Source organism: Stegostoma tigrinum, unplaced genomic scaffold (assembly GCF_030684315.1).
Source record: "Stegostoma tigrinum isolate sSteTig4 unplaced genomic scaffold, sSteTig4.hap1 scaffold_57, whole genome shotgun sequence".
NCBI lineage: Eukaryota > Metazoa > Chordata > Chondrichthyes > Orectolobiformes > Stegostomatidae > Stegostoma > Stegostoma tigrinum.
The window spans coordinates 2243607-2256103 of record NW_026728505.1 but is presented as its reverse complement, the minus strand read 5'-3'; the positions used below and the strand labels follow the sequence as shown (position 1 = coordinate 2256103).

The 12497-nt window shown below is 40.8% G+C and overlaps 1 protein-coding gene across 1 annotated transcript in view; it reads right to left on the bottom strand.

The window, feature by feature from the left end:
- LOC132208893 (ral guanine nucleotide dissociation stimulator-like 1) overlaps positions 1-10927 on the bottom strand; it is a 31665-nt gene extending 20738 nt beyond the window's left edge. The window contains exons 1-5 of the mRNA XM_059644200.1: positions 10911-10927; positions 10177-10254; positions 4856-5049; positions 4098-4225; positions 1745-1960 (exon numbers count right to left, since the gene is read on the bottom strand). Of these exons, the coding sequence (XP_059500183.1) occupies positions 1745-1960; positions 4098-4225; positions 4856-5049; positions 10177-10184 (546 nt within the window). The 5' untranslated portion in view covers positions 10185-10254; positions 10911-10927. The remainder of the gene's footprint in view (positions 1-1744; positions 1961-4097; positions 4226-4855; positions 5050-10176; positions 10255-10910) is intronic.
- Positions 10928-12497: the final 1570 nt, after the last annotated feature.

Below are 12497 nucleotides of genomic sequence, written 5' to 3'. Positions count from 1 at the left end.
GAGCTTAAAATGAGTAGGATTGAGACATGGGCATCTGAGTGGTAGAAGTGGCAAAGGTAGGGGGTGGAGGCGGGGTAATCATCTTTGTTATATCCATCACATTTTGCTCATAAATGAATGATAGGTTGTATTATCTGACAGAATAGGAGGGCAGGACCAGTCACGTGAGATACTCATTCGAGGGAAAACAGACAAATCAGGAAATTGGGTCTACTTTTATGAGTCACTACGTTATTGATACTGAGTTAACTAATCTTACCTAGATTAGCAGCTGAATGTCCTTCATCTGTTTGCCACCACCCCCCCAACCTGTTGGAGGTAGGGAGAAAACTGGATCAAATCAAACCTCCCAAATGTGTACTTTGGGTTGTGGTGGAGACGAGGAGGAAGCCTGCGAGTGTTTGTTATCAGGTCTCAAAGCCACTTCTGCTTGGGGAGGAAGGCCAGGGAGGGGCAGGGTGATCACACCATTTGGGATTTCTTTGGAGGTGCGTCAATTGGCATAATCATAAGTGCCTTATCTGATTAGGGCCAGCAGGTAGGTTCTCAAGCCCAGAGTCTTCTGGCTTCAGGGAAATAAAGCTGCTGCAGTAAAATGGAAGTAACGGAGGGCACTTCAACATGGAAGCCACTCCTTGCCAACTATTGTAAAAACTCAAAATCAGAACTAGAAAAGTCAGCCAAGTGATCAAGTGATTCCTCTTCAGAATAGCCTTTGATAGCACCAGTGTATATGTCAGCAACTCCTTCATCCATGTCTACGACTGGGAGTCAGCCTACATTCGGGTGAACTGCTCCATATTGTAAAACTGGAGACAGACTTTCAAATCCCCATCAAGGTCCCATTAATGCCTCAAGACTCTTAACGAGTCAAAACTGATGCAGGCAGTGTTGCCAAGACCCAAACCAGACTTCTCTAAATTAGCTGGCAACAGAATTATTGTGAACTTTCATTCCAAACCTTAGTAATCAATGAATATTTTGTTGTCACGTGTATACGGGAAAATACATTGAAAGTACAGTTTTGTTGCAAAATCCAGTGCAATTTAGGATTACAAAATCAGTAAGAATCAATTACTTCCTTTACTTAATTAGTTAATTACTCGGTTCCTATCCTGATCCTTTCCAAATGTACGAGTGGGAATGCCACATGTTGGCGACAAGTACAAACCTGGTATCAGATCTGACAGCCCTTCCTCACTCTTTTCCCGATTGCTGACTAACATGCTGAGACAAATTCCTTTGGCAAACACATAGGAAACAGACAACCAGGCAAGTTACTGAAGGGCCGTCATGTAGGCACACAGAATGCAGAACATTTGGAATAAAATGTACACTGTTTCATAAACTGATTACGGCTTGGAAGGGAGGCAAATAACACTATGTAATGCCCAATAACTAACTTCATTTTTGAAGGGCCAGTAAAAATCTGAAATCAGTTTGCCTTTTTTATCCACATAAATATTTTTGATTAGAAAAAAGTACATTAATATTTCAATGCAACTGTAAACTGAGGCAAGAACTATTAGCAGCCAGCACTACAGAAATTATGAATGCTAGGATTTTCCATGAAGCATTCAACTCTTATTCAGAAAAGTATTCTGCTCACCAATTCAAGAGGCTTTCAAACCTTGGACATATCAACACATAGTGTTAACGGCTTGCTCTCTTCCACCATGGTTGTTTCATGCACTGTGGACTTTAACATGTCACAAAGGCTAAAAACCAATAAAGAATAGTGTACCTGGGCAACATCAATCCATTTCTCAATGATTTTAGCCGTCTGCCATGGTTTCAACTGTTGAGGTCTTAATATGGTGCTGGTGACACATTTTGTAACATTATTGAACTGTGTCATGGTGGCCTGGACGGTTGATACCAGATGCTGTTTTTCTTCCTTCCCTCGTTGAGACCAGATGGACCCTAAACATTGGCTGGGCACAAGTTTCCGAAAAAGATCCTAATCAAAAATAAAAAGGAAACAAAGGTTAAAGGTGTCAGTCGTGCCATGTTTTAAGCAATGAACGACAAACAAGATTTGTCCATCCATGGGTACATTCGTCCTGCTAGTTTGCAATTGTACATTAAAACTGCATGCTATATTGTCAACGACTGGCTATATAATACTCACATTGATGCACAAGGGCACATTGGCTATTCAGACAGATCAAAACCCTCGAATTTTCAGTCATCTGCTTCCTATTTGTAGGTTAGATTTAAAATCACCGGTTATCTCCACCCAACTCCGACTGTTGGCTCCACGCACACCATCAATGCACGGCTCTGCTGGCAATAGTCACTGCTACAGATGCTCAGCCCTGGTGGCCCACAGGCTAGACAGGCTGGGCATCAGTATAGCGGCCCTGCATCATGTCTACTTCTCGCACCAAGGCAGGTTGACAGAACACAATGGCAGCCCGGCCCTCTGTTGGTTCAACAGATCTCAATGTCAACACTTCCCCACTGTTGGTTTCATGCTGAACACGAATATTGCCAAACGTCCAAGCTTGTCAACTGGCCATTCAGATTGCATAATGTCCTTCTGTGTCCCTCTTCAAGATGAGCAACTCCCATCAACAATTATGCCCCAACAGTGAAAGTTAACACAACCGGCAAATAGCTCCTTCAGATCCCCGTAAACTCATTCAGAATGGAGAAATTTGTCAGTCTCGTCACTTTCAAAGCCAGAGTTGGCTGTGACAGGTTGGAATAGAATGGAATGCTCAGAAACCATCGAGTGGGAAACTGTTGCATGTTTATGCAAGCATGGTGGGCTCTCACTTTTAACAGTCTGATCACGCCACAATGATGTCAGCGATCATTTCCGGCAAGGAATAGCTTCGGGTAACCCTGCTGCCTCGACAGCAAACTACATAATAAAACTCCTGCTGTTTAATGCTTCAGCCCCCTGGCTCTGCATTGTAAAGAAAAAAACTAGCGATGAGGATCAAAAAAACCGCTTTAATATTCACCAGGTCAAACCACTGATTTGACAAAGACTCACAACCCTCACTGCAGATCTCGATGGTTCAACAAAAGAAAAGCAGCTACATTCCTCAACAGACACCCAGCTAGGTTGCTTCCCACCAAAAATGGCTGTTGTCATCATTATGTCACATGATTAGACTCTAAGTGCCAGTCGGTATATACATACACATATGCAACAGAGACTGCAGTCAAAACAGACAGTTACCTTTGGAACTCTGTGCAGAAAAGCAGCTGCCCCTAAACAAACTGAGATAACAAAGTGTGGAGCTGGAGGAACACAGCAGGCCAAGCAGCATCTTCGGAGCAACTGTGCTCACCCAGCTCTGCACTTTGTTAGCTCGGGTTCTTCTGCATCTGCAGTTCCCATTATCTCTTATCCCATAACCAAAACCTACTTTTGACAAACTGGTCACTTCCAGATGAGATTGCTGCACCCCTGTTCTGAACATGAACATCTGCTTAGGATTTTTGAGACCTAGAGGACTACTTACATTCTAGAGTCACACCCAATGCTGTCATACAGACCACTGAACTTCCACTTCAAGCCTAAGCCTATGACCAGACTTTGACATAACTCAAATTTTGATTCAGCAACCACGAGTCTCATTTTGTAGAGGTAGGCATCAAGCCACCTTGGAGACTAGACTGGAATACCCCGTGGCTGATCCCACTCCAGAAGATTCTGGGAAAACAACAAAATTGCCATCCTGGATACTACAAACAAAATCAGTGGACTCTTGAAGAAACAGTGACTGTTATGATGAAACAATTAAACTTTTACCCTGAAATACTATTCATTTTGTAAAGTTTCAACACTAAGTTACAAAGGATTTTCAGTGCTCTCTCGGGTCACTTATTTCACATGGCGTTCATTCAAAACAAATGACAAGTGCTGAAGTTTTAGTTGGCAGGTATTTCAAGCGAGATACTGAAGTCACACGTCAAACAACACATTTTAACATCTTGGAAGACTGCATTTTGAAGGGAATTCAGTTATAATGACTGGTGGAGCAGTAATAGCATTAAACAATACAGAGAGATTCAGATGCCTACTGCTGACTGAAACATCTTATTCAGAATGACTGGCCGCCAGACTCCTGTTTACTCACAGCATCCATAAAAGTCAGCTGCTCTGCAATGAAGCGTGATGGGTAGGACAGGAGCTTTTCGTCAACTTGTTCGATGGTTTGGTCGTGTTCTTCTCCCACATAGAATCTGACTCTTCTACGGTAGCCTTCTGTGCAAGTGAAGAAAGACATGTATTTTGTGCCCAAAGTTCACATTGCTCTAAAATATCTCACGAACTTGTGACTAGAAATTGTGCATTGGTTTCCAATAGTTATCTAATATTCATACTTCTAAATCTAGATTTGGTGAAAGTAATATGATATTGCACTGAAATCCTCTTGTTGGGAGCATCTCAATTGCAAAAGAACTTGTATTTAATGACAGATTCCCATCCCAATTTCTGGCTTTAGGAAATATTCTGAATCACAATCTATTGTTTCACAATACCTTGCAAAATTATTACATCAGATTATAAAATAAAATGTCATTGATGAAAACATTTCAAAAGGAAATTGTCCAGAAAGTCGCATTACATGCTGCTGGGTCTTATCGGACCATATGAGAGTATCAATTCTATGCAGAATTTGGTCTTGTACATCATGCAATTAGTACAGGGGTAAGCACTCAGCAATAATTTTAATTAACTTCGTTTATCCAAAAATTTGGAAGTAATTTTGAAGCTTGTCAAAGGAAACCAAAATGAACTAAATCCTGAGACAGAGGGGCAAGCCGCACACAAACTTGTAGGGAGGCACCCTGAATTAAAACCACATTTTTGCAACATAATTGTAAATCTTACTGAACATCTCTTTCTCCGCTGTTTCCTCCGCCAAAAACCGACTCAGGAGTTTCTGGGCCCGATGTTCAGCATCTGACCCTGGCACTGTTTGGTTCAAGTAGGAAAGTACCTTCCGGAGACAAGAGTAAGTTGGAACTTGACGAAAGTCTTCGGCAGACTCCTCCAGCCAGATTTCGAGAATTTCAGGAATAGCACTGGAAATAAAGTCAGAGTTAACAACTGTTCATCGGGGAAGCAAAACATGTGGGGAAAAAAAAGCTTCTAATTCTACAAATGTCAATGCAATAGATTAAAGTTGGAATATGGGGTCATCGTGCTCACACAGGAGATGAGCTGCCATCTTGAACTGCTGCAGTGTACATGGCAATGGTGATCCTGCTGTGCCATCAGAGGGGGGCTGTGTGGCACTTTGACCCAATGATGAAGAAATGACTGTCCAAGTTAGAATTACGCTGGCCATGGATGGAAACTGCAAGTTGGCCATGTTTCCAAGTTTTCTTCTTTGTAGATTGCACAGGTAAGCTTAAGGCTCACGTATAAAGTGATTTCACATGTGTCTGAGGTTACTTATTACACCAGCAGGACCTCTTCGTGTTTAGAGTTTACTAGTAAAGAGAAAGTGAGCTTTAACAAAAAATCTTCTTTATAAAAGTCAAATGGGACAAATCAGATGAACAAAGAAAAACACAAGGATAATGATGATTTGTTTGCGTTTGTTCTGGGAGTTGCATTGCCAGTACTTGGATACCTCGGTAACATGGATAAATTGGGTCTAGTTGCAGGTGAATAATGAAATACTCCAACATAGTCAGCTTTCAATTCACTTATTTTAACTGCCTGGCTAATACTGAGAGGCCACGTAGCATTATTTCACAGGTAAATCAATGGTTACTTTTTTGCAACAAGACATCAGCTGCACAGAGAAGTCATCACACCACTGAAATCGAACGCTTTGCACAGAAAAACTCCCCAGGGCACTTCACAGCAGATTAACCATTCAAAAACTGACAAAGGAGGAGATATTCAAACAGATGTCCAAACATTTGGTCATAGTGACTCTTCATGAGTTTCTTAAAGGCGAGAGATGGTGATGTCTCGAGGAAGGAACTACACATCTGCAGGAAGTAGCACTAACGGTGGTGGGCTGATGAAAAAAATCAAGTAGTACACACCACACTGGACGTGGCAGAACAGAAAAGTTCCAGGCAAAGTTTGGGACCTAAAATAATTCCAGACTAAAGCAAAATAAGAACATGAAAGGATGTGAACACAAGAATTGAAAGTTTTTTCGAAAAAAAATCTAAAGTTCAGACATTGGTCAACCAAGAGACAACGTGGGCCAGCAAACATCAGAATGATGAGTCTTGTTGTGAATTGGGAGATGGACTGAGTTGCAGCTATGGTCTATGATGCAGTAGGTCGGAGAAACCTTTGACTTTCCAAAGACTCCAAAAAGTAAACATTTGTTTGATTAGCATCGCCAATTTACATGGAACATTTTACGCTGAAAGTGCTGTTCTAGTTTTTAATTTGGAATTTCTTTATCTGCAGCCCTACACTGAAACCGATGATCACCTATTTGAGCCCGTTCATAATAGATCATGACAGCACAGAAATTACATGGTGTGAAACATTACACACAGACATTGGGGCTTGATTCAGACTTCATCAGCTCCATTCCTGTTAAACAGTGGTTGGTGTAGGAAGTGCTAGGCAGCCACAGTGCCATATGCAGCAATAGCCTCTTGTTGTTTGAGAAAGATATACGACTTAGAAATAGTTCACACTGGAGGGGCTATTTTGACTTCATCTGCTTTCAGATCAGTTGGCATAGGTTGTACTCTTTTGCAATGATTCAAAAACACAGCTGGCCCATACTGGTAAGGTGCTGTATGATATTAACTAGTGAACATGGCAAATTATGAAATGAAGTGACTCATTTTGGAAATGTCAAGAGATTGTTTTTCAGTGAGGTCAGAAGAATCATGAAAAGCTTGATAAAAGGTGAAGTTTTTAATCAGCTTTTTACAAAATGGAGAAAAGCATACTGTGCATTTCAGATTTTCGAGTCTCAACAGCTGAAACCATGGCTGGTAACAACAGGACAAACATAATCTGGGATAGGCAAAAAAGTGAAACTGGACAGGAAAAAAGAGAAACGTCCGAAGTGGACACAAGGAAATTGCAGAGATGGAGGGACAAGGCTGTGGAAATGTTATTTGTTATGTTACCTCTCGGAAACAGTGACTAACTGAAACACACTGGAAACATGACCTAAGGAAGTTGCCTGGGCTCATTTGGTCCTGAATCATTCAGAAATGCCTAGGTCACATTACAAACACTCGAACAGTAACCCTCCAAAAATATATATAAAGAAAAATCAATTCAAAAGATCACAAAACCAAAAAATTCCATTTCCTACTGAAAGCCTTCATGGCTGGGAAATAAGTTGCTGAGCTAAAGAGCCTCTACCCTGCTGACAATATGGTAGAACTTAATTAGTACTGTGCTGAGTCCAAAATTTGACCCAAAACACTTTTCTGTCGTCCCACTAGAATTAAAGTCTCTGTTTCCAATAGATTCATTAACAAGTTACTACATCCCCACCGAGTAATCTGAAACCTTTAATCAGCTGCAGTGTACAACATCATTTCATTTAATTACTCATTATCATCCTTCCACCATCTAAAAGGATCATTTCCTAAAGCGAGCACAACATAATCTTAGATTGCAATGGCACTGGAGAGAAGCGTATTCTTAAAGTATTAGAGCGTTCCAGAATTGAAATAATTATGTACGGGTGCACTTTTGTCTTTCTTTTCAATTCTGGCCACTTGCGCATCTGAGATTAATTGTTTCACCGATGACAACTTCACTGGATAGATTCCTGCCTCTTCTGCCCTCACTCAAGCTGTTCCTTTAAAACCATGCTTTTACTCAACCCCTAAATATCTGTGTTTTCTTCAATGTCAAACTGACAGGTTGTAAGCTACTATTCTGTAGAAAAAGAACTCAACCCAAAAAACTTGAATTTAAAAGGAGATTAACATACCAAAAAACATACCAAACGAGCACATTACTTTCATGAGGATTACACTGTCCTCAATCGGGAATCAGGATAATTTAGGTTCCTTTATACACTTCATCCCTATATGTCTCTTGAGACATTAGTACAGGAATATTGTGAAATTAATCAGGACCAATTTGGTATCCACAATTAGCTGTGTTCATCCAGACATGAATAGCTAGGTGTTGGAGAAAAATTTCCAGATAACCACCATGCCCTGTGGCTTAGATTTCTAAAACTTTGTTTCATTTACCCAAAAAGCCAACTGGGTGGGTTAGAGTGAATAGCAATGCACAAGGCATCCCAACTGTGTTCTGAGTTAGTAGGTACTGCTGATGCTGGAGTCTGAGATAACAAGGTGTGGAACTGGATGAACACAGCAGGCTAGCAGACTAGGGGCTCAGGAAAGCTGGCATTTCAGGTCTGGACCGATCTTCAGAAAATTTCTGGTGGAGGGCCCAGACCCGAAATATCAGTTTTTCTGCTCCTCTGATGCTGCCTGGCCAACTGTGTCCTATTTGTTTGATTAACGAGAGGGATTTTTCCTTTGCTGCATTTTTCATAAATTGTTTGAGCTTTATTTCGAACTTCAGTGCAGCCCAGTTGTGAACGCTTGCTATTGCATCTGAAGTAAAAATATTCCATGAAAATCCTCACTCCCTCAAATTGACCATTTTTCTCAATGCAATACTGCAAAAATTTGCCTTTGTATTTGCTCACAAGTAATTTTTCTGTGCTTGGCCCTTCAGGCATTGGCTTTCTTGATTGTAAAAACGACAAACAATATCAACTCAAGAAAACAAAATAAATGAGTAAGCAAACCATGTACAAAAGAAAATAAATCACTGTATATATAAAGGCAAGAATCTCAAATTTTAAAGTCCCCAAGTCCAGTCCAGCACTCAAATCTATTGGATAAATGTTCTTTTGTCTTAATCAAAAAGCACAGAGTTTAATCGAATGGCCAGACAAAGAAGAATAATCCCATCTTTAACCCCATGCAGCCAAAGTGTCATGCAGGGCAGCATGGTGGCTCAGCGGTTAGCACTGCCACCTCACAGCTCCAGGGTCCCGGGTTTGATTCCAGCCTTGGGTGACTGTCTGTGAGGAGTTTGCACATTCTCCCCATGTCTGAGTGAGTTTCCTCCAAGTGATCCAGTTTCCTCCCACAGTCCAAAGATGTGCAGGCTGGGCGGATCAGCCGTGTGCTAAATTGCCCTTCGTGTTCGGGGAATGGATCTGAGTGGGATGCTTCAAGGGACAGTGTGGACCTGTTGGGCCGAAGGGCCTGTTTACACACTGTAGGTAATCTAATCTTATTCAGAGCAGTAAAACAACCTCAGCAATCTGGTACAGCTCAAAAATAACTAGAATTCCAGCTAGAGATGCATTTGTGCGATGCTTTCTACAGTCAAATATCTTTGAAAGCACTTAGTTTACAAACTTCAAACATGAAAAATCATTTCACAAGATCATTTGGATTTCATAGATTCAGGAAGTATTAATTCAAGATCGATTATGTGCAAAATGTACAACAGCAGCACGGAGTGGGAGGGCTACCAAAGTCAGGACACCACAAACAAACCGCTTGCCAAGTATCTGACTGCTCTAGATAGCGGTATCATTCGGTTTCAACTATTCACAGGAAGTTTGCAGGATAACTTCTAATAAAGTGGTGTGAAGAGGAAAACCATTCCTGCAATAATGCATCATTATCACAAACTAGACTAATGACAATCTGAGATAAACAACCCCAAAAGCGTGATAATGTAGGACAAACAATTCCAAAAGACAAAGAATTTTGGATGATTTACACTGAAAAATATAAACAAGCCAATCTCTAGGAATAATGCAATCATTGGACATGCAAGGCAAGCAGCTTCTTTAATGCAAAAACAGAGTTAACATTTTGGGTCCAGCGACCCTCCCTCAGAACTGGAAGGGTCACCCGGACCTGAAACATTAACTCCATTCTGACCTTCACAGATGTTGCCAGAAATGCTGAGCTTTTCCAACAACTTTATTTTTGTCCCTGAATTGCAGTGTCCGTGATTCTTTCAGTTATTATTTAGCTTCTTGAATGTGATTGTTATGGGTTGGAGTGCTGTTTGCCATCCTGTTTTGGGTGCCTTATATATTCATGACAAAGGCTCTACATTATTTTACAGGTCTTTCTGGCTCTCCAGCAATTCTTCTCACATTCTTAAATTTCACATTGAAAATACAATTTCACTGCATGTCAAATCAAACTTACATTTTCATTAGTGTTTCCTTTTCTGCAGGACTGAAATTATATTCTTCTAGAAAGCTTGATCTGTTGAAGTCTATGCTTCTGCAATTGATCATAAACCACAAAAGAAAAAGCAAATTAAAATGGTGTTTGGGTCTACAATTGCTTGCCAGCCGTAAAATAAGAAATGAAGTCTCAAAATTCAGCATCCTAAGCCGTGATCAGCTAACTTTATGAAACAAGGTCACACTCTAAATGTAAAACTGCATAAAATAGTGAATACGTTCTTTAAATTTCCTCAGGAAGTTTACCAGAAATGCCCTTGAGGGCCAAAGCAGCTCACCAGCAGTGGTGGCGGCTGGTGGTAACAGGGGAAAGGAGCAGGTGCAAGGAGTGAAGCCACTTCTTCAATAGCTTACATTTGCTATTAGTCCAGAAATTTTAGTCTGAGATAAACTCAACACCTTCACATGCAACTGCTGCTTGTGCTTTGTATTGCTTGTTCCTCAGAATTAGGGAGAGAATATGCAAAGAACTCAGAAGCTGTTTCTTCATCAATGTGCCATGATCTGGAATGATATCCGTGTTTTTGTTTCTGTGGTATGTCTGACAGAGTCATACAGCATGGAAACATCTCTGCCTTCATGAAGAGATTTCTGATTATCCAACCTATGGCCACCAGCTCTCCAGCCATTCCCTTTACACACTACTGTATTGCAAATGAAGCATAATATGGTCACATTTTGGATCAAACTCACTTCTTGACTGTCGCTCCCTTCTCTGGTGAACTTAAATTCTGAATTTCATCAGAATTCGGACAGTGTTTGGACTTAACACTTTCACAGCTGCAATTGAACATCAAGAACAATTTAAAACACCTCAAGCAAACCCTTTCATCTTCAGTTAAATCCATTAAAATGCCCATGAAAATTGAAGATTCAGAATGACAAGCCTCCATCAGATGGTTTTATTAAACAGGTTACACACCAGATGGTGAAGATTTCTGAGTCAGCATAAAATGTTAGCCCATATGCTCCCCAAGTATTCTTGCTTGAGACTGGGATTACAGTTCCTGTGATGCTGTCCCGCCAATAAGATGAATCTAGTTGCTGGATTTATCCACACACTTTTGAACATAAACATAGTACATGTTGTAATCCTCCAGTCCTCTGATACCACCCCTGCATTCAAACAGGATTAGGTTGTTGTGCAAAGTGCCACTGCAGCCTCAAGCTATTTTTTTCTTTCTCAGTATCCTCAGTTGTCTACAATTCACTTCCTTCTGAGTTACCAACACCAGGGACAACCAGCCGTTCTAATCAAAGCAGAAATTGCTGTAAAAGCTCAGTGGCTCAAATTACTCAAAAATATTAACTCTGCTTTCTCGCCACAGATGCTGCCAGGCCTGCTTAGCTTTTCCAGCAATTTCCATTTTCGTTTCAGTTTTCCAGCATCTGCAGTTGTTTAATGTTCACATTTCTAAAATGCTGTCCAACCTCAGCTCATCCTTGTCTCAACTATTTACTTTTCATCGTGAATTGGACATCAACTTCTTCTGAATAGTATCGCAGCCAGGCCCTTACCTCTGTGAAGATTAAACAGTGATTTATGACCATTAGCCCCACTTTCGCTACCCTTTCACTGCTCACAATGGAGGACGACATTCGGATTCCCTGTTAACATGAGCTGCCAGCATCATTTAGTTCAACACTTCCCTTCTGAACTACTCATAATTAACTCGGTACACACTGGGGTCATCAATAATCCTCATCATTTGTACCATTTGCCACACTTTCCTGCTTGTGGGAACATTCTGACACTGTCACTAAACAACCTCCTGCTGTAAGACAGACTATTGTTTCATGACAGTTTTGCCTGAACTTGTGTTCAACCTTACTTGCTGCAAACGCCTTCTTGCTCCTTTTGAAGTTGGACCTCCTCCAAATCAAAATTATTCTGGATTGTTCCTTCCTCTTTTCTGTAGCCAAAATAAATATCTTATGATATGGTGCTTCCTGAAATGATCCATGCCTGATATTTGATCGATAGTGTGTGTGTATGTGTGTGCACAATAATTATAGAAGTGGTAGTGCAGGTTGAAGATATCATCAGGATTCTGAACTTTAAAAATTGGAGCATTGTATGAAAAACAAACATGTTCTGACAAATCATTATAAAAAAAACTCCTGATATGCCCTCAACTCTGGTATTTACCAACCACACTTCAGGAAGGGATTTGAGAGGGTGCACAAAACATTCACAAAAAATATTACCAGAGATGACAAACTAGACAGCCCTGTGGAGAGCCTGAAGAAGCTTGGGCTGCTCTTGGAGAAAACTAAGAA